Source organism: Boleophthalmus pectinirostris, unplaced genomic scaffold, assembly GCF_026225935.1.
Source record: "Boleophthalmus pectinirostris isolate CB_2022bp ecotype Guang Dong unplaced genomic scaffold, ASM2622593v1 HiC_scaffold_2, whole genome shotgun sequence".
In the NCBI taxonomy this organism is placed as follows: domain Eukaryota; kingdom Metazoa; phylum Chordata; class Actinopteri; order Gobiiformes; family Gobiidae; genus Boleophthalmus; species Boleophthalmus pectinirostris.
In genome coordinates, this window is record NW_026571152.1 from 24,713,722 (window position 1) to 24,737,443 (window position 23,722).

Here is a 23,722-nt window from a genome sequence, read left to right on the forward strand (position 1 = left end):
CAAGAAATGCCAAGAGCAAACCAGGGTTCAAAGCAAAGGGTGACTCTTTTTAAACTGTTTTACTCTAAACAAATTTTTAGTTATTCCGAGTTTATTTTTGTTAGTTAGGTTCCATATGGCATTCGTAGTTTTGATGCCTTCAGTGAAACTACAATGCAAATAATCTTGGAAATAAAGAAAAAAAAAAACATACAAGAAAAAGTGTCTTCAAACTTTTGACTGTTAGTGTAGTTGTAAATGTAATTTACATTTGTAAAAAGCAAAATGTTACAATTAGTCAACTGTCTATGTATAGTATGTAATTATGTATTGTATATTATTAGTATATTAGTGAATGTGCTTTTGGGCTGTGAAGGCTGTATGCAACATTACTGGAAATGAAACAATAGAACACAGTAGCACAGTTTTGAACTGACCATTTATTTCAAGTGAATAGCATATGGGTACAAAGTTTCTACAAAGCTAGAAAATATCTACCTTACCATACTTGTAGCCATGAGGGAGGGGTTACAAAGCGAAGATCAGACCCTGTGCAGTACCAACACACACACCACTAGGCGGGGATTCTTCTAAAGATACTCTCACAAAATTGGATAAACATTAGTATATCAAATATACACAGCATCTGTAATAAAGGTTATTGTCACTTTTATACAAAGCACCATAGAAACCCTCTAGTGCACACACAGGCTGCACTGGGTCCGAATATTCAAGGCCATTTTGGATTTGTGATTACAGACAGGACTTGAACGCCACATTGAGGATTTCAGAAAAGCAGATAAATATGCAGCGGGCACAGACAAAACAGTAACAATACAACAAGGAAATATCGACAACTTCAAAAACAGTTTCACTTTTAAACAGAAAATTAGAGCATCGCAAAAAGATGTAACTGTTGGTGGCTGTCTACATGCTGAATGAGATCTGTATGTTTTAAGACCATTGCTATTAAGGAGTCATTTTATTTTATATTCGGTGCTGATTATCTTCATATTAACACATCATTGCAAATTCATAGTGCCCTTTTCCTCTGTTGATAAAACAATACTTTTTTATAGTGCTTTGAAATGCACAAAACTCTCATACATTTTGTCAAGAATAACCTTACTAACATGACATACTAACTTGATTTTTTACCCAATCTTCAGTGTGGCAAGATGTTACTGCAGTATTGTTTTGGCATTCATTAGCATCCTATTCATAACCTATATAGCTACTTAACACTGTACACAAATCTGATCATATTTTCAAGTAAAAAAAATCTTGAATGGTCAATTGTGATGTAAATGACCCCTTAATAGCAGTATGTAGTGCCAGTGTTTTTAGGTTTAGTGATTTAAAAATGGGAGTCTTTGGTCGGGCAGGTGAAGATAAGAGTCCAGGCTGTCAGCTCAGTCCACTGTGAGTCCCAGCTCTGTGTTAGCTGACGCGATCATGTGACCTCACCACAAACTCCTGCTGCTGCGTGGACCTTTCCAAGAACAACCAAAGCTCGGATTTAGTAGAAACTTCCCCCAAACCACAAACAAATCCAAGAGGAAATTCACGGCTTTGGGGTGGACCGCACTTGTCCACCAGAGGGCCTCAAAGAGCACTTGTAATTTCAACTAAACTTGTGCTTAACATCAAATCTGCTCAGGCTTATGTTTTTCACACACAGAACACATAAGGCTGGCCCCAACACAAACCAATTAGCATGACATTTGTAAAAATTATCTTAGCACTTAAAACATGTACATTTGTCGAATATGTTTTTTAGAATCCCAAAATGACTGCTCCCCTTCAAAGGCACTTCATGCAGCTGAAGCATGTCTGCTTTTTGGTAATTGATAAAAGAAGTCTGTTTGTTTATTTATTTATTTTATTTATTTATTTATTATCAGAATTTGTATTGTTCTTTATATAATAATCTATCAGTTCAAGCTTTGTACTCTTCTTAATTTGTTTTTAGAGAAGGATGGTTAAATTCTGTTTTGGGCAAATTATTAGTGATCTGTATATACAGTATGTTAAAGCTTTATTTCTGTCTGGCATATAAAGTTGATTCATCGATACGCGGTGACTTGTGTCTGTTCTAAATGGGCCTTTCATATTTTTTGACATGTATTTTCCCATCTAAAACAATTTGAATGATACCTGAATTGTTTTTAAATCTCTTAATTACATTATTTTAGATATCTTATTAGAATTAAAATATAGTCTATATGCAACTACTGATAATCCTGTTCAGATGCTTCAATAATTTCAACATACAAGAGGCGGGTAAAATGCGATTCATCTCTTTGGGACAGTCCTCCTTTTTGTGTTAGAAGACACACATTAGTTTCTGTACAAAATCACTGCAGATAGTAGTGTTACTTCTTCTGAATATTGGTGAAACACAGGGTCTGAACTTCAGTGTCCATAGACAGGTTTTTACGCACACACACATACATATATTAGGCCAGTCATGTTTTTCCAATCACCTGAGAGGAAATTCCCAAATAGGACCAAGCCCCAGTGCACCATCATTGAAAGCAAAAATACAAAATGGTTGCAGATTTTGGGGGTGGTGATGTTTTGGACATGTTTGAGTTGCGAATCCTCTTGGTCGATTTGATAGTTTTGCCATCCTGCCATGTCCACCACTCAAACAGGACTATAGGGCAGCGTTAAACAAGGCAGCTGGTTCCTTCACTAAAGTATTTGGCTGAAAGACTCTTCAGAAGGCCATCGTTGAAACATGGGATGGGGTAAGTTTGTGTTATTCCTTGACCAGGCGGTAAATGTGGTGTTGAGCTCCATGTTCATTGTTGGACACTTCGAAAACACAGGCCATGCACAGCAGCGTCTCCTGGGTCTCTCTGTTACTCACCACCTGGGAAAAGCAAGTAAATACTGTTACTAATCAGAATATCCAGGTTGTATTCCTTGTATACACACTTTTATTGCTATTTGCACTTGACAATGACAAACCTGTTCCATTTTGAGGTCAATAGAAGTTTTTTTATATACTTAAAGGTGCATTGTGTAACTTTTCTGGTGACCTGTTTTTCCTGAGGAGATGTGATTGCTTGGTCTGGATTGTTTCAAACCAGATCAATTTACAGGTCAGATCTGTGGGAAGGCAACCCCATACACAGTCAAAATGCCTGGTTTCTGAGGTTTTTGTTCAATAAAACCATCTGTAATTGAATAAATGTAAGGTAGAGCTGTTTAATGTCACACTATGGAACACTCTAGGCAGAGTAATGACATCCATAGAAACAAGTAGGTGACGGACAAAACCAAAAAGTTACATGGTGCACCTTTAATAATTTGCAGTAACATTACTTTTGTTAAACACAGTAGAGGTGTAGATATGGTATGGGAGGGCGTCAGGTTTGTGCCTGATGAAAGCTAGCATCTGTTGGGTGATGTCAAATATAGACAGAGAAAAAAAGGATTTTCACATGTTTAATCCACACATATGGGCCTTGGATGAATCCTGTTAATCTCCTTTTATCATGTGAATGTGGCACTGTATATTGTGTAGCTTTTAAGAGATATATTACCGGAAAAACAGTGACTTCCCATTTTCTAACTGATAAACAGACTGCTCTAAGCTGTATTTTATCTCATTTTTTACATGTAAGAAAATATTTTGCTCTAACAACTTTTAGAACTAAAAGAGGACAAATCCAAGTCTAAACTGGTGTGTACCCATGTCTACAGAAGTTCTAAATGAGCACAAAAAAGAGGACAAAACATTTCCGTGATCTCAAATGAATCATGCAACTGCAGAGGACCCAAAGTTCATCAAACGCAGTAACATAAGGGCAGGCAATTAATCACATTCATTTAATCAATTCATGTTTTTAATAATCAAAATTTGCAAAATCATAAAATCGAGGATTATTATAAAATGGCTTTACTCTGACTTTCTTACTTGTTATGCATGTTATTGTGCAAGTTTAAAAAAATAGTCTCATTCTAATTTAAACCATTAAAATTAGATGACATATCTATTCAAATATAATTGAGGCAGAATAAAATTAAAATGCAAAGAGCGTCCCTATTTGAAGGATTATAGTCACTGCTCTGCTCGTACATTTTTTTGGCCATGTCACCCAGCTCAAAAACTACTACTCGTACCACAATTTAAGACACACTAGCTTAGCATATACTTTTAAAAAAACAAAACTGCTTAAACTACATTAATAGTTTCCTTACCAGCAGAATAGTGAAGTTCTCAAGCACACTGTTCATCATGTACTTCTCGGGCAGGTGCTTGAGTTTGTGGATGAAGTTGATCATGTATTCACACATCGGGGAGCGGCTGATTCTGTACACGAAGCGGCCATTTTCAAAGCGGGCGTACTCCGTCTAAAATAAAACAACTTAGTATCTACAGACCCTTGTGGTACCTAGACCTGTCAAGATAATTACTATATCGACTTATCGTTCAATATATGAAACCTGGGGCAATATATTTTAAAAACTGGTTGACTGGAATTATCTTACATTATTTTTATTGTGTCAGTGATCTAAAGTAATTTGAAAGGTGCATTGTGTAACCTTTCTGGTGGAGGGTCCATCAAATGCTTTTCTCCATGGAAATGTTATTGGTTTGTCTTGAATGTTTCACAGTATGCTAATTAAACCTTCCTATTTACATGGAGACCAAACCAGACCCAGTTACAGGCCAGATCTGTGGAGTGGCGACCCCACTCACAGCCAGAAAATGTTTACTTAGATAAAATGTATTATTATTTATATTTTGGGGTATTTTTGAGCTATAAAACCATCTGTTATTCAATAGGCAGAGGTGTCTAATATCACACTATGGAACATTCCAGGCAGGAAAAAAGACATCCATAGAAACAAACAGCTGATGGATAGCAACCAAGAAGTTACAAATCACACCTTTAATATTATCATTTATTGTTATATTTCTCTGTACCAATATATTGTGTGTCAAAAGTTGTTATCGTGACAGGCCTAGTGGCACCTGGACCATATGATGTGTAGTTGTAGAGACCATACCTCCACTTTTTCCACCACCTGTTTGCCAAAGGAGCAGACCTTGGTGGAGCAGGTGATGGTCATATTTTCGGAGCTCTCGTACTGACTGGTGACGCCATAGAAGGCTGCTGGGTCGTCCTGTACGTTATAGTTCAGATCCGCCTGGAGACAACACAGCACAAGAATTATTAGTGACATGTTTTGATCACTCTTTTGTCTGGGACTCCACTGTGAATTGGACAATTTTTATGTCAGATATCCTTTCTGTCGCAAAGATGACAAGTAAATTATATTATAGTAAAATATTGTGACTGTACCGAACTCCCCACCTTCAAGAAATTGCTCAAAACCCATCGATGTAGAACCACTTCTAATGCCTAACCTGCTTTTATAATCATGCCTATATTTTGTCTGATTACCTTGATTTTATGTATGCCCTCATTGGAATTGTGTTCATTGTGTTTAGGAAAGCATTATATAAATAAAATGTATTATTATTGTCTTGTATGAGGTGTGAGATACACCATATGTTGAAAAAATTATAATATAAAAATTGTTGTTTTGGAGATTTTCAAAGGATGCAAAAAGAGCTGTTAAGAAATAAGCAAACTCATACAGCAATATGGAGCAGAAAATATAAACTGCCTTAATATCCTTGTGTGAATGTAAGTCTGTCATAATTGTTTATTTTTTACATTTAAGTTATTACTACTACTAGAAGAACTACTAGGGCTGTTACAATTAATATCTCATCAATTACAAAAAATACCTAAATAATCAAAATTATTGCTAACATTAACTCTTATGTGTGTTCAGTGCACACCTTGAGTAGAAAAATTGCTCATGGATTGTATCTTTTTATTAGTAGGTTTATTCCTGTGAGATAAGTTTTATAAAGTTTGTCCTCTTCATTTAAAACGCACTGACTTTGTTTATGCAAATAATCATTTGATTAGCCATGATTTCAGTTATTATTTAAATAATCATGATTATTAGGGATGTAAAGATATCCAAAGCTCTCGGTACGATATTATCACGATGTGCATCTCACGATATGATATTTTTGTGATATTTTGGAAAGGCTGATATTGGAAAGACTGATATTGGATGGGACACTTTTTTGCTTTTAAAATACCCCGACAAGATTTTGGTGTGAATTATTACTGTCATATCGCATGAATTCAAGTAAAAACATATTTCTTCATGTTGTCTGCGCTGAAATGAATCACGGGATATGTAGTTCCCAGTGTTTATTAGCTATTGCTATTATAAAACCACACATTTAAGCAAAGGAACTTGTAATTCGATATATTGTGACAGCCCACGATATTACTGTGAGGCTTTTGACAATACGATATCATGATATTTTGGTTATTGTTACATCCCTAATGATTATTATTTTGTCCATAATCAAGTAGCCCAAACTACTATGATGTTTCTTATTACATGTCTTGTACATTACAGGTGCCTTACTCCCATAGCTCCATGTTTATCCAGAGGAGTATTGATGTTAGCGGCTAAGAGCTGTATTCGTGTGATCAGAAGCGCTCTAGTGCAGAGGGAGGTGTGTGAGGTGTGAAGAAAGAGCAGTGAGGTGCGATGTACAGGTGAGGCCCGTGAGTCAGGGGCCGAGCAGGTGTTCAAACAAAGCACAGCGCAGACACCTTTACTTCCCAGGTGATGCACACACACACACACACACACACACACACACACACGCATTATGCACACAACAATACAAAGAAGCAGAGGGAGAATGAACGGAAAGAAGGGACTGAAAAGAGGAAAGGCCCTTAGTCACAAAGTTCCCAAAGCAATAGGAGGAAAATGTTTTGACCTGGCATCTGGAAAAATGACTTCTACCAGAAAGAAGTGAGCAGTCAAAGTCACAGTTGACAACAATGACAGTGAAGTCACATTTACAAGCGTTTCATCACAAATCATTCAAAGTAACAAGGTATTTTAGACTTTCTTATAACAAAATGTCTTATAAAATATTCTGAATTCCAACAAAGCAACTACACGTGGGCATACATTGCACACTGCACTGCATATACATGTTGTTATGGTAATTACAACATTTTATTCTGAGGCTGTACAAAATGAGAATATTACCAAAATTTTTTTTTTTTTAACTATTGCTGAGTAGATGATAGCTTGAACAAAATATTTTGGGGCTCAGTATGTATCATGGGGGGAGATTTGATTGGTTCAGCTGCAAAAGGTTGAATAAGTTATATGTCTAATTATTAGTACATTCATGATTTTTGAATAACGCTGTCTATTTAAAATTTTACTGAGATTATCTTGCATTATCTTTATTCTATGATTTATCACAGTATATCTCTGTAGCAATAAACTGTGCTTCTTTTTTTTTTATTGTGAGGTGATATTCCTGTACTTGTGTTTGATTTTACAGTTCATTAAGATTTTGTGCAATACTCAAAAGCAACTAAAATATACAGAAGCACATTGGAGCATGTTTCTATAAAAAAAAAGTATATGAAACTTGTCATTATTGTCCATGCCTACAGGAGACGTTATGCTGTTTGTTAAATAGGTAGTCTGGTACAGTTTTTCAGCTCTGGGGAGGTAAACAAACACTTCTAATGGTAATTGTGTAGAACTCCAAAGAATTGACATTGCTCTCTGGTTATTTTGAGCAAGTGTATATATTATTTTAAATGGAGCTCAATGGGATTCTTCAGCCTTCAGCATTGTACTTCCTTTTCACAATATATGAACCGAACAAAGCTCTTTGTAAACATCCTATTGATATTTTGCATTGACCTCAAACTGCTGGTGTTGTACATGGTCACACACATTATCAAACACAGACAAAAAAGATTGTCTGAAAACTCAACTCAAGAAAAAATACTAAATGAATTGAAACAGCACATTTTCAGGAGTCTGTGATCAATATGAGTGTTCATGGTCCAGTTTAGGAGTTTGATTTTCAACAAAAAGGTGAGAGTGACTAAATGAAATAGCTTGTGACTGAAATTTTACAAGTGAGAGACTTAGTTTAACAGCACAAATCAGCTCACCTGTTATAGTACCAACTAAGTCAGTTCTTTATGGTCATATTGTGTTCAAACAAAGCTCAGTTTAAAGACTAATTTGAGTAACAGTGCTTCAGTTTCAGTAGCGCCTTCATTTAGCATCACATCCTCAGGGAATGTTGATGATAAACATCAGCTGCAAAGTATCAATATATTTCCATTTGCTTGTTTATATGATAACAGAAATATAGTGGTATGTGTCAGTATTTTGTGCAATGCTCACCCAAAACTTGATCAGGTAGAATGCGTTCTGTGGGCCTTTGCTGAATAGCTCCTTCAGGCCTCCTTTCTTCTCAGGGAACTTATCGTAGATTTGTCTGATGTCCACGCACTCCAGTAGGGGGTCGCTGTAGCTCGGGCTCGACTGGCTGATGTGCACAAACAGGTGCTTGTTGTACTGAGGAGAGAGAGAGAGAGAGAGTTAAGAGTGGGAAATGAGATGTACTGTATATCTATAATAGTCAGTTGGTTTTTAAATTTTATAAGGACCCTTGAATCTCAAATAAAGTTTAAATAAAGTAAATATTAATGTTATAGTTGGGCCCGGTCAAGCAGAAGTAAACAGCAAGGCCAAAAATTCAAGTTAATGCATCTGATATAAAAATGTATTCAACAGATACATATGTACTCTAGTTTATGAAACTGTTTACCTTTTTTCTGTACCATTTTTGGTTCTAAAGTTACATACGTTTTAAACATACCATGTATGCAACATGGAACAAAAATTATTTCCCAAATTTCAAAGACCTGCAAATCATGTAAATAAATTCATGTATTTCATCATATCTTGTGTTATTCGATCTTTGAACTGTTGATGAAGGTATACGATTTAAAAAACAATTTTTTAAAAAATGTATTTAAAACGAAAAAAATTTGCATATATTGCACTATATTGACATATTTTATAGAAATAGTTACCTTTCATTTTGAAGTAATATTAAAGTATTCGGAAGAAAAAAGCTGACAAATTATGCAAAATCCTGCACCTTCTACTTGCTTGCACAATTTTCCCTCCATTACTTTTCCCTCCGTTACCATGACCTTTCTTAATAAAAAATCTCATTACTCAAAAAGTAAGAGGTTTTTCAACCTAATCTTGTACCATATGGTAGAAAACTATATTGAAGCAAATATTCAAACCAGTTTGTTAAGGATATGTAAGTGAGAACCGCTAGTTATCACTGTTTGTATTTATTGCCCAAAAAGTGCTGCATATTTCATTCCCTCTGTTACCAACATGTGTTTTTTAATTTTTTGTCAGCAACTTGAAAGAATATCACAGGTTTAACTTTACCCTGTTGGAGTGTTAACTCTTTCCTACATTCTAATACCTTACTTATTTCAATAGTCCCTCTAGTTTCTGAATAAGAGCTATTTGAATATAAAAAATCTGCCTCCCTGTTTCCCTCCGTTACCGCTTGACCGGACCCAGTTGTTTCCTTTTCTCATTTACCCTCTTAAAGTTGTATACACGTATTGAGTGATTCGTGCATGTGTGAGAAATCACTTATTTTCAAGCCGTCATATTGCTGGTAAACTCCTATTTTCACTGCCATTGGTATACACTGCCCTGTACTCTCTTCATTCTCCTTTTTTTTTTTTTTCTTAATCGGTGCTACACATAGGATTTGGCTGTGTCATGTAGTAATTTTGGTAAAAATGGGTAAAAAAAATCTGCTTCTCACTAGTGTGATCTGCAGCTATCTATCAGAGTTGCCAATTCATGGTTGTGATGACGTTTACAGCGACGTAAGCTCCCAATGGGCACAACAGTTTTCTAACAGTCAGCGGGCTTGTTTCTTTTATTAAATCGTTTTAGATGAATATTGCAATTTAAAATGTGCAAATTACAACATAATGATCTATGGGTGTTGCAGATTATAACTATATGCAGGCTCAAGCACACCATGTCTTTTTTAACTGTATGTATGTATGTATGTATGTATGTATGTATGTATGTATGTATGGATGGATGGATGGATGTGTGTGTGTGTGTATGTATGTCTATTCCTCAATATATAAATGCAAATAAGCAATAAATGGATATTGTCTTACACATAAAGCTGTGGTTCTCAAATGGTGATGAAAATGGTCTGTATAATTTATTCAAGTAGTTTGAAAAAGAAAATTATTCAAGAGCCAAACTTATAAAAATCCATGACAGGCAGTATACATTATCACCAGTATACAACACTGATATTTAACAGTCCAGCATCTTGTTTGTATTTACACTAAAGAAGCGGTGCGCTGCTATAAAAGAGTATAGGTTGTTCACTGTCCGCACAAAGAGCTACAAGATGAATGGCAGCTGTCGGCGGGTGAGGCTGAGCGATGACACTGAGCTGGGTACTGGCGGGATGACTGATAGACTGGGCCCAGCCGAGATAGAGCTTTACAAAGGTTATCCACACTCAGGGCTGCTCCGCTCTACAATCCTATCTGTCATCTGTGTTTACACCATAAACCAGTGTCCATTGTGTGTCTGTGTGTGTATGTGCTGGTCCTTACAGCCTCCTGCTCCCTCTGACTCTCCAGGAACGAGGAGAACTCCACCAGTCGGAGTTTGTTGGTGCCGATGGAGCGGCCCTGCCACGCTGGCTCTCTGTGCGTCTGGGCGGCAGCGGGAGGTTCGTAGCCTGCACCATGGTCAACACATTAGCAAGCTTTCAGTTTTTCATCGCTGTCTATTTCACTTTTTCACTATTTGCATTGTGCAAATTTTCTGGTGGAAGGTCTGTCTCCGTGGAGATGTTATTGCTTTGCCTGGAATGTTCCATGGTATGACTTTAAACATATACATCTAGCATTTACTTATTACAGGTGTTTCTTTTGCTTAAAAATACAATAATTCCTTCTGTGAATAGGAGCGACTCTAGACAAAGCAATAACATTTCCATGGAGACAAGCAGGTGGCAGACTCTCCACTAGAAATGTTACGCAGTGAATGAAAAAATATTTGGCAAGACTTACAATATTCAAAATCTGAACTGCTTTTGTAAGTAAGTAAATTATATTTGCATAGCACTTTTCACAGATTAAAATCACAAACGCAACATAGAGCACACGTTATGAAATAGATAATGAAGTTGTTTCATGTGTAAAAAGCACATCACATCATCATCAGCAACATTTCAGATGCCATTAAACAACTCCCCCTATTGGTAAAACTGAGTAAAGGCATTTCCTTCACACATTACCTAAATACAAAGTTGTCTGCTTTAAGATTGTACCGTACAAGAAATGTTCCCAAAATTTAGCAAAAAGGTTAAAACGGCACAATTGTATTGAGTTTTTCATCATCAGTCTAAAATCAAATATATTTTTAAAGTAAAATAGTAAAAGTAAAAGTAAATCATAAACCACAAAAACTATTCTAAATCTACAATACTGTAAAAACCATGAGCTGTAATAAATAAACACCAGAATGAAACAGTGTAGTACTTAGTTTGTAAATATAAGTCACAGAAGTTATTAACTCATATAAATATTAACCCCAAAAATATACTGCTCCAGCTTTCATATATTAATTCATATATTAATTATCATGATATGCCTACAAAAAGTCTGGCTAACTCTGTTCAGCTTCAATGCTACTAATGTATCTGACCACATACTAAAATGAAACCCCATTGCTTGCGCCCTAAAGCCATAACTCACAAATAATGACATCACCTTTGCTACAGAGTCTTATTCCTCTGTCTATATTCACTACCACAGACCAGGATCCTGCTGCTCACACAATAAACCTCCCCATAGAAGACCTGCCGCCCTAATGGCTGCCCACAGTACTGCGTGTTCACTCCACAGAAAGGAGATAATGATGATCCAGTGGTCCTGCTCACCTGGGATGGTGGTGGTCCCTGCTGTCTGAACGGGGTAGGCTTGCTGTGAGAAGGGCTTGATGCTGTGAGAGTAGCAGACAGACACAGGCGTTACAAAGAAAGCAGTGGTGACATTATACTCTACAGTCTTTTAAAGTCAGACGGGGACAGTGGCGACGGCGCAGGGGTCAAGAGACACTGAATCGAGTAAAGCAGACCTGCTCTATTTCCTATCATTATCATTTTCTCCATCAGCTCACCGCAAGCTCATCTCCACCATTGAGCTGGAGTGTATAAGAGAGATACAGAACAATGCAGCTACACTGAAGCGTCGCTGGCTATTGACTTGTCATAGAGTTAAAGGCAGCAGGGTAGTGGCCGTAAAATGAGAAATTACTTCATTTTAAAGAAATCATGTGGGATCTGTGAAAAATAAGTAATGTCTCACTTTTTAGGACAAAGGTTTTTACTATAGCCTCATGTTTTTAGTGTGTTGTTTTGGCAGCTTGTTTGTTAAAGGTACATCTGTAACTTTTCTTGTGGAGGGTCCGTCACCTGTTTCTCTCCATGGAGATGTTGCCTGGAATGTTCCACAGTATGGTATTACACTTATTTATCTCTATGGTGACAGCAGGTGACACCACGGGGCCAAGTTACATGTCAGATCGGTGGAGAGGAGCGCTCACTCACAGTAACAATGCACATTTTTATAAAAATTTAAAAAAAACATGTTATTGAGTGAATGTAAGAAGGAAATTATAGCTAATATTAATTTCAATTTGTATATATATATTTTTGGCTGTTCTGCAGCATTGTGAGATACTGCCAAATACAAATGCAGGCCACAAGGGGTCAGTAAAGGCAAATATGTTTATGGTGACTGTAATTTAGTCCTAAACAAGAAGACCACTTGGATACCATTGCAATATGCAGCCAACGCCAAAGTCTCAATGCTTCTATTAATTAGTTTTTATTTATTTATAATTAATTCATTGGTGTATTTACAAAATTAGACTAGAGCAGATTGAGTAGTACAAAAGAAAAAAATACCACACACTATTTATCTACGATCTTCCTCTATCTGTGTAAATAAAAGGTCAATGTGACTCACTCTTCTGCAGTGGAGCTGGACTGTCCTCCGGGGATCATGCCCTGCCACAGCTGTAATTGAATACACACATACATTAGCTTAGCGACACGTGGCTAGGACAGAGCAGCTGTATGTGTGCAGGTGTAAGTAGAGGTGGGTGTAGAGGTGAATGTGTATGTATGTGAGAAGGTGAAGGTGGAGGTGAAGGTGGAGGTGAAGGTGGAGGTGAAGGTGGAGGTGAGTGTGGAGGTGAGTGTGGAGGTGGGGTTACCTGTGTGTTGCCGGGGAAGCTGGCCCTGACTATGCCGGGCAGGAGTTTACTGTGGATGGCTGTGGCTGAGACGATCTGGGCAGACGACATGGAGGAGATGCTCTGAAGGGCCTTCTCCTTTGCACTCTGGTCCTGTTGTCAAAAATAATGACCAATCATTATTAGCAACTTGTATTATAATTTTCTTGATATTGAATACATGTACATGTATAGTTATGTATTACAATTCAGAACACTTGCACAGACAATAAAGTGTTCAGTAATTAATTAAAAATGGGGATGTCACTATCTGGTGTATTATTATCGGAATTAAATTATCTTAAAATAGTTGTGACAGTTTAAACCTATATCCCAAAGCTATATTATCCATTTTAAAACTGTATTTTGTATGTGGCTGTCACATTAACTTTACTTTAACATTCAGATAGCTGGATTTAATGAAGCTGGATAGATTAATAAAGCTGGACTATATACAATAGGAGACATAAAGACACGATGGAAATGAAGGAAAGATTTCATTATTGTTTGGCCTTGGTTTAAAAAAAATGTGAATTTTTACACAAAAACTTTATATTGTAATACAACCCTAATTACAAATCTTTTCGACAGTTGTCAATAAAAACAATGAAGATAAAAATATGTTTCCTGTTGTGGCAGATACCAGAATAATCATTGGACACAGTGACAGGTGTCCAGACAGAGCCTGTCCTGACAGCAGCCCTGCCCCTGCCAATGACACGCACTGACACAAACCAGTCAAACATGAGGACATATACACTAATGTATTTGGGCTGGGTACGACCATATTAGATGCAAATATGCAACTAAACCTCCAGCAGCAGAAGCCACAGCACTGCAGCTCTGTCTGCTGAAGAAACACTAATTGGCAGTTTCACTCAGTTTAATTGGCACAGAGTAATACCTCCTCCTGGGAGAGATAATAACATTATACAAGGGCTGACATGAATGGAGTTTTATTATAAAAAATATTATAATGTGCTGGGTTTTAACCAATAACTTCACTCTTTGGCATTTCATTTAAGGACAGGCCTCGATAATTAAGGGTTAGACTTAAGGTGAGAAAAGTGCAAGATCCAGAAGTGGATCCACAATTGGTATTATAATGAGGCATTTTAGATATCTGAGAGATAATTTACACCAGATATTTGATTGTGGAATATGGAACAAGGAAAAATAAAATAGCAATTTAAAAAAAAAAATTTATCCCTAGGTTCCTTCTCATCGTAATCTAAGGTCTATCAGTATCAATTTACTGACCCAGCCAACAGACTACAGCTGCTTAGACCTGTTGCCCAGCTCCCATTCCCCTTGATAATTATGTGTGCCTGGACAATAGGGCTATATAGAGCATTTCATAGCTATCAAATGCTTAACTGCACTGTGTTATGTAATCCTCTATTAGCCATAGAGATACAGTTGCAAAGAAGCCGTCTTGAAGAACCATCTGTCATTTGTTTTATGACGGCAAACATCACCGCAGTCCGGCTCTGTGCTCCCATTCAGCTTTCCGAGCACTCTTCCCGGAAAACAAGCGCTCCTTTGTTGCTTTACACGAAGTTAATTACAACCAACAGAGAGGAGCGAGAGAGGGAGCGAGGGAGGAGGAGAGAGATTAATAGACTGGGAACAAATGAATGGGATGTATAGACATAAGAGGATGACAGGAAGACGGGGAGGGGCCCATAGGAGGTGGAGCTGTGTCTAAAAATCTAAACAGGGCTAATTAGACACCTAGGATACAAGGACCGCTGTGACAGGCATCCATCCAAGCCAGGAGTTAACAAGCAAGCAGTGGGTTCAGGCTGCTCTTGAGCCAGTACCACATTCACTCATTAAGTTTCCATCTGGTATTAAAGCAGGCCACATACTGAACAGTAACTAGGCTTTTGCCCTAATTCTTGCCTAGGCGACAATCCATGAACAGCGGTAATTATTGTAAGGGTTGTGCAGATTATCTACAAACATGTTGTTGTGGGCTGAGTCGCTAATAGAGAAAGCTACTTGTGCTAATGAGGAATCGGTGGTTGGTGCTGGCCAGAAGCTGTAGTGTATTCACGTTGTTATGGAGAATACATGGCTTCAAAACTTGTAGTCTTATTATAAACCTATTCTATCAAATCATTACTAATTACATAAATGCTGTATTTTGACTGACTAGCATAATTATTACATTCAATTATGCTGCCAGTCAAAAGTTTGGACACGCCCTCTCATTCAATTATTTTTTTTAATGAGTATTACTTTATACATTAAGTAGAAAATAAATGCTTAAAGTCTTCAAAGTTGCCATCCTTTGTTTTGTTTATATTTAGTTATTTAACTTTACTTGAGACAAAAGTCCATATGTCTTTCCTGTGTTTCTAAAATGTAGAAAGTAGTATATATATATATATATATATATATATATATATATATATATATATATATATACATACACATATATATTGAATAAGAGGGTCTGTCCAAAATTTTGACCGGTAAAGTACATCTTGTGAACATGTAATAATCAAAAATACCAATATTTTATATCAAATATTATTGCTGTTATTGTCTTTTTTCCATGTATTTTACCATCTGAGCAACATTTACTTTTCAGAGCATTTAACTGTGTTGCAAAGATGTTGATGGTTAATTTTTTTTTTTTTTTTTTCAATCATTATGATCTGGTGTAGCTGGCACTTTTGACAGTATGCTTATCTACAGCTGCCATTAACCAAGTTTCAAGTTTTTAATCAACTAATACTTCTAGTAAACAAACAAACAAGCAGGTCATTCACATTCACAGCTAATGTGACTGACAATAAATTTGCTTCTAAAATACAGCCACAAACTGGCTTAAATAACAGTATATAGAACTGAATCATTTGGATATTAATTTGCAATAAACTTTTTGGCAACATACCACCACCACATTCACATTGAGCTGGTGTATTTGGCACTCAAAGTATCTGTTTACCACATTCACCATTAGCCAAACTCCACTAATCAACTCCAAATGCACAAACATGACTTCCTGTTCGTGGAAATGGGAGTAAACACTTTAAATGCCCGAGGCTCTCTCTTCACACTTCCTTACCTTTAGTTTGGACTGAAATTCCCGGGATTTTCTTCTGGCTAAGACCTGGATGTGACTGGATACCTGGAAGAAAGCAGCAGTGAGGGAGAAGGGAAGAAGAGGAGGGGAGAGGAGACAGGACCAAACACTGAGTTGCCATGGTTATGAAAGGCGGCTGCCACACAAGGAGGGCACACACACACTTGTCCTGACAACAGCGCGGAGACAATATATGACATCTTCAGAGCAACAATGATAGACAGCTGGAAACACGGGGCAAATACTGTCTCCCACATTACAAGGCCAGGTAAAAATACATTATGACAGTTTATAATATCTTTTTCAAAATGCTCTTGGATCCTGTTAAATTGTAGGTATAAAATGCAACATCATAAGACATGCAGTTTATTTGTATATACAGTAAAAGGGATAAGAAGGAAATGTTACTCTTTTATTTAGTTTGAAATATAGTAAATGTCTGATGCTTTTTAAATGTCCTATTTTAAGCTATTTTATAATGTTGTTACCTCCTCAAAAACATACCTAGATTTGTGGGGGTTTTTTTGATTCACACATGTCTGACTAACCCTTTATTATTAGTCTGTCTACATCTCCAAAGCTCATAATGCTCTGTTCCACCTTGTGATGTCATGAAGTATTAGTTATCAAGTTCCTTTTACCTTTTCCTCAGTCAAGAGTGGCAGTTCCATAGCTGAACTTATCCAGTGATTATAATGAAGATGTATGAAGTTAAAAATACAGTGGAGCACTTCCTGTATTACTACGACATCACAGGGTGTAACAGTGTGTTTTCCGTTTGAGAGAAGAACTGAAATGTGGAGAGTTTGTGTGTTAAATGTGTGTGAACAAACAAAACACATTGATGAGGAAACAACATTATAGTCTAGATCAGAAAACAGAGTAATATGGGCCCTTTAAATAGTTGGATACTTTGATACTGTGTGAAACATTTGCTTTAAAATATAGTATTTGTATAAAATATGCACAGTAGTGAAGTCACTCATCTTATTGTACAGTCTTTCTCATAAGGGGCAGTGTGCAGCACACTCTTCACAGGTACATTATATCAGTATGACATTTGATGGCTGCAGCAGACAGACTGAGTGTGATTGGATGTCACTGTCCTCCATAGTTACCTGTTTCCTCGTGCGCGTTTTGCCCGTCCGCAGCTTGATGTATCTGGCTATCAGCTCGTTCCGACCTGAGGGAGAACGATAGAAGAACCGAATTGAACATTAATAATGCTGCTCTCAAACCCTCCAATAAAAAGCAGTGATTTCAAGCAGACAATCACAGCACAAATCATATGACCTGGCAAACAACTTAGCGCCTGATTTAGCGCTGTTGACCCCGCGACCCCGTGACGTGCCGTTTCACAGAGCAGCGCTGTAATCACCACTGCCCCTGTAGAGCCCCCCCATACACACACACACACATATACACACACAAGCCTGAATACACAGAGAGCAACAATACCGGCATTCACGCAGACTGACCGTCCCCTGATTAGAGGACCCAGCAGGCCAGCTGTACCCATGCTTATGAGAGCGCACAGGGACGAGCGCGCACCCACACACACACACTTCCACTGCTGAATAATTCAAGCCATTCAATAGGGAGCAGAGCAGACTCAGCATGACCTGGCGAGTATAGATTAGTGAGCTGCAGAGAGACAGGAGAGAGACGAGTAAAAGAGCCAGGCCACAAAACCTGACGCTAGCACAAAGCATGAGGGTCCATATGTAGCGCTGGTTAGCAGGCGTGGACAAATCTGCACCTTAGTAGTGTCGTATATGTTGCAATGGATCAAGAATTGTAAGAAGAAAAAGTTTGCAATAACTTTTGCATGGGACTGCTTAGAGAGGCACCCATGTTAAATAAAATTAAAATGACTACTTTTTATGCCAGTCCAAAGCCTGGATAAATGTAGAAAATATAACAAAATGCAAATATCACAAAGGGATTACTCAAATTTAGCCTAAAAAGTAATTTATATGTCAACATAACAAACCCTAAATATTAGAAATGCAGCGTATCACTATTCCTTGTAACAGTATGTCAGTAGCATGATGTTACAGTAACATGACTAAGACGACACCATTGTTTTCACAAGAATGAATATACAGCACAGCAGGTGTCAGGGTACAAATAAACCCAGGGGCATTTCAAGGCTACGTGCTTCCTGCTGTTCAAGTACCCGGCTGTGGCTGGATTCTGTTGCCATTGGTGAAAATGTGTGTGTTTTTTTTTTCATCCCAGCGATCACATTGCATCAAACAAAAGACAAAAAGTAATTGTCCAGCATTTGGATTCGTTCATTGTATTCCCCTGGGAAACCCGCTGCTGAAGAGCACATCCAGAGCACTAAACCTAACTGAAGTCATTTGTGTACATTCACAGTTCTACATGTGTTTATTTTCTGAATGCTGCTGATGAGCCTGTTGTGGCTCTCATGCTACATTTACTTTGGTTTGGTTTGTGTTTTCACTGCGTTCTGTTCCGACCGAGTGGAAAACCAAAGTCAGGCCAGCTGGCCAACTGATGGTCAAGATCAGCACAAAGCCAAAACCTCTACTCCGCTCTCCCCCCTGCATCCCCTCCTCCCCCTCTCCCTCCCCAAACCACTCAGAACAATGGCCCTGACTAACAGCAGATGGTCAGTGTGTCCCACTCTCGCTCAGATAGGGGGCTTACACCGATAACATCTCCAGCTCCCGTGCAGGTGTTTTCCTCCTAGCAGTCTGACGCTGCCACTGTCAGCGCACACATCTCGTGCACGCTCACTCGCCACGTGCACGCCCGCACTTGTCTGTACGTGCATTAGTGCCAGCACACACTGGGCCCTGGCTGCTGAGGCTGACATCTGACTCCAGAGGGGCCAGCTGGTCTTTCTAGGAGGCTTAACGGTGAATTATCATCCTTCACTAACCCCGCAGCACACAGCCCTCCCTCACTCTTTCCAAAACTGTGGTGCACACACACAGACACAGGCTCCCGCTCTCTGTCCATGCTCTGGTCTGCTTGTTCTGTTCTGGCTCTTCCCTCTCTGTCCCTCTCTGTGAATGCCCCCCTCCTCTGGGCTCAGTCAAAGACTTCAAGGCCAAAGTCAGATGGTCATTAAGCGTGACACCCCCGCCCCCGCACAGCCATGCACATGGACAGGGCTTGTTTTGGATAAAGATACTTGCTGTTGGACACATTTCTTTTAGGCAGAAGTACCCGGCTGTGGCTGGATTCTGCAGACACCTGCCTCACAGGGCAGTAGAGCAAGAGGACTCTCTGGACTGAACTGAAACATCTGAGCAATTGTCATAACGATATATACATCGATATGCATTGATGTATTTTGACATGAGCTGTGAAATTTAAGTGATGCTCTAACTAGGTGCAACATAAAGACATTACTTCTTCTATATTATCATATTGCAAATCAGCAAATTGTAATGAAATATCAATCACAGACTTCTATACCGAACAGTACTGTAATTGTCCATGTATGTAATGTAATGTATCAGTAGTATATTGCATAGACAGAATTCAAGATGTATTTTAGATCTAAAATACTGTGTTAGGATTTGCAATTTAACCGAGGGCATTAAGACTGTAGAAAAAGCTGAATAATTAAACCAGAGCCTTTCAGACTATGCTGTTTAGTTAGCAGGTTTGTGACATAATAAAACCCCATGGAGACAGGATATTCTGTTACTTGCAGAAGGCAGGAGAGGCTCTTTCTCTGTCTATCTGTCTGTCTGTCTCATATGAATATTGTTCAGCTTAAAGGACATCCTGGTGCAGATTAGTTGGTGGCAGGTTGTATACATTTTAATAATGGAATTAGTGAACAAGGTAATCTCAAAGCAGCTGTGGATCCTAAATGCATGTTTCATTCTCAATGTTTTTCATTACATTTCCTTAAAGCATGTTTTAATTACAGAGTAATCTTCTGTGTAGATCATGCCAGTCTTTAATTTATTGAGTAGACGCCTGTTTACAAATGGTGCATTAAATATGAATGTGTAATTAGTCCATTATCTTTAGACGTGGGTTTTCACAACTAAACATGGTTTTAATAAGCCTTATCTGGAGCGCAGGCTTCAGGGGGCCATGGGAATGTGTGTGTGATGCTTTCAGCCTTTTCTCAAACACAGAGTGGCATCAGGTTAGATTCAACAAAAGGATGTTTTGCATTAGCCTGCGGTGAATAGCAATACATTTAATACATTTTATCAGACTGATAAGAGTGTACACAACTTAAGAGCTGTGTGGGCTGATCTGACATTAAGTACTGCATTACTACAATAAAGTAACATAATAATTATCTTATGGGCACCTATTTCTCAAAGCTGGACAATTGTACTTAGGCTACATGGCAGTATATATTACATTATTATAGTAAAATTATTGTGTTTAAGTTTGCAAATGTAGATGTTAACAGCAGTAAGAGTCAGAGATGAGACGTGAAATTAGCTGTAGGAATAATCATAGTACTGGTAGCCTACTTTCCAGAGTTCTAAAACGTGCAATATATCAAATCTAAATGAACACATTTGCCATAGCAATAAGCCTCAAGATGCAGGAGTGATCTTTTGTATCCCATGTTAAGCCTTCACACAATATTAATGTATCATGTATTCTGGCTGTGTTAGATCATAGCTAGCTCGATACCAATTAAGTGACTTTCCTATGCTTCCAGAAAATCTATATGCAGTTTATGTGTGTGTGGGGGACCAAGACACCAGTTCTTTATACCTCTACCTTTGCCTGGGATAATAGCACTATTTTTCATCTTTTCATGCCGCTCCTTTTATACACGTCCATTTGAGATTTTCACCTACGAGTATACACCGGCATTTTCCTTCTTTTTCTATTTGTAGTCCATTTTCCTGCTGTATTTTTAGACAAATCCGCATCCCAAAGCCCTAGATATGTACCACTGTATCAGAAGACTCACCTGCCAGTCATTTTGGCTTCAATGTAAGTCAGGAGCGGCACCATTAAAGACACCAGGCTTACTTTTAATAGCTGTGTATCAGGGTGGCTTTTAAGTAATCCTGCCACATGCCCCTTTCTGAGCAATAATGAATAGGTCTTCTTCAGAGTCAATGGAAACAGCAGGCAACAGTGAAGTCTTCTCTGCTTTGGTAAGTCTCAATGAAAAGAAGTGATAGTTGTAATAACTGCTTTGTACAGATGTTAGTGAAGTTAAACCTGGTGTTGAACTATGTTAGGGGTCTGGGATGGGCAATGTGGACAGGGCTGGCAAACCGCACTGACTAAAGCAATGAAACATGGGGCATAAAGAAAGAGAGAAGAGATGCCTTTTAGTGCACTTTTTTAGTGAATCGGCAATCGACCTCAAATCTTCAGCACAGTGTTTTGTTTTGTTTTGGCATACCTCCTGCCTAAGAGTACACTCAAGCTTTATTTGAAAACTTGAATGCAAATAGATAACTGCTCAAAATGAGACTGCATAGCCCTCTTGAAGGTTTGTGGAAAAAATGACCGTAGGTGAGTTTGGCGTTATTTTAAATGACATAATCTGGCAAAAATAATTAAAATCTGCCCTACATATCAGCCCAAAAATATCGTCAGAGTTTATCGGCCATCCTTTTCTCTAAATTCTAAACAATTGCTATAGGTATTGGCCATGAAAAAACATTTTGTTCGATCTCTAAAGAAAACTATTTACATGATACAGTATATGTTGTGTCTAAATATATAATATAGGTTGATAAATTTGATAAATCCATCACAAACTAAATTATTATAATGAATTTTGGATTTGCTTGGCTCTAAAACTTTATTTTAATCATTTGGGACATTTAAGAATCAAGCATTGCAATGACCAAATGCGTAATGACGTACAAATACATATATACACTAAACAGTGCCAAACACTGTGCCCATATAAATGAAGAGGGTTGAGAGAGGAAAGGCATCTGTCGCAGGCCCAATATGTAACAAAACTTCGAAGCTGATATTTTGCTGACTTGAGAAAGAAAAAATCTGCAAGTCTTTTAGGAGGTATGCTAAATAAATGTCAGTTTCTTCCATTCGAATAAAAATCACTATTTCTACATTTTAATTAAATTTGCGCCCCAAACCTCCAAAGGGGCATGTAGGAAATGGCTTGAGACTGGCGTAGCATTGTGTAGAGTGCATGTAAAGTGTGAAAACAAAAAAAGGTTTGAAAAAAGGCAGAGTGAGGAGTGAAAGAAGACAAGGGAGGGCGGCGCAGCTGGTGGCAGCCAGAGCACCATCTGTTCAACACTCTATTAGTTCACACACAAATACAGCACACTCAGACATACAGCTCTCATTCCACTGCTTCTTATGGTCCTTCTGTATTGTCTCTGTAACAACTCTGTGTCACTCTGGTACTAGGGACTTCCACATAAACCACTGTATTATAATCATGATCATTCAGCTGCATAAAGGTGCATTGTGTAACTTTTCTGGTGGAGGGTCCGTCCAATTCTTTTCTCCGTGGAGATATTGACGCTTTGTCTGTTTCATAGTATGATAAAACCAGACTAAGATACAGGTCAGTGGACTGTTTAAAGTCATATTGTGGAACATTCCAGGCAGAGCAATGACATCTCCATAGGAATAAGAAGGTGATCCTCTACCAGAAAAGTTACACAATGCACCTTTAAGTTAACAGAAACAAAAGCTGAAGTTTTCCACTAACTTTCTCTGTCACTGTTCCTGTATCCTCTATCACTGACTCTCATCAATCATGTAGCTAAGCTCATATAGAAAGAAATCTAAGCAATTGCATATATTATTTTGAAGGCTAGAGATGAAGACCAAATATTACCATAGTGATCAATGTAATGTGGATTTCAGATTATTCCAACTAGGGGTGTGCAAAAATATTGATATATCATGATACCAAATTTGCTGATACAGTACTATTATTGTGTGGGCTGCTGTATTGATATACACTACATGAGTAGTTTTTTTGTATGTTTTAGCAATTTTTTTGTGATCACACTACAGTTTTGTTGTTCATTTAATAGAAGGAAAATTGTTTATGCATGCAATTGACATATTCACTGTTTTGATGATGGATATCATTTTAACTTTGCACAAGTAGTGGTTTAACAAAGAAATATTGTTACTAAATTAGTATTTGGTTCTTGTAAAACAGCAATATATCACAGAGATTTTATGTGTGATATACTGCTTATCGCAGGTATCACCATATCGTAATAATATCATATCATGAGCCATGTATTGTTTATTGTATCAAATCGTGAGGGGACAAGTGATTCCCAGCTCTAATTCCAACTGCATCACACTAATATTGCAGAACAAAACCATATTATAACATTTCAAAGGCATTTCAAACAACTTTGCAACTCTAAATATAGTCAGGCATTTAGTAAATCCTAC

At 37.8% G+C, this 23,722-nt stretch overlaps 1 protein-coding gene across 1 annotated transcript in view; it reads right to left on the minus strand.

Annotated features, from left to right (window-relative positions):
- Window positions 1-400: 400 nt before the first annotated feature.
- tead1a (TEA domain family member 1a) overlaps window positions 401-23,722 on the minus strand; it is a 44,070-nt gene continuing 20,748 nt past the window's right edge. Inside the window, exons 3-12 of the mRNA XM_020934940.2 lie at window positions 17,461-17,525; window positions 16,325-16,387; window positions 13,228-13,359; window positions 12,978-13,027; window positions 11,888-11,949; window positions 10,554-10,681; window positions 8,269-8,442; window positions 5,005-5,145; window positions 4,192-4,344; window positions 401-2,857 (exon numbers count right to left, since the gene is read on the minus strand). Coding sequence (XP_020790599.1) covers window positions 2,744-2,857; window positions 4,192-4,344; window positions 5,005-5,145; window positions 8,269-8,442; window positions 10,554-10,681; window positions 11,888-11,949; window positions 12,978-13,027; window positions 13,228-13,359; window positions 16,325-16,387; window positions 17,461-17,525 — 1,082 coding nt within the window. The 3' untranslated portion in view covers window positions 401-2,743. The remainder of the gene's footprint in view (window positions 2,858-4,191; window positions 4,345-5,004; window positions 5,146-8,268; window positions 8,443-10,553; window positions 10,682-11,887; window positions 11,950-12,977; window positions 13,028-13,227; window positions 13,360-16,324; window positions 16,388-17,460; window positions 17,526-23,722) is intronic.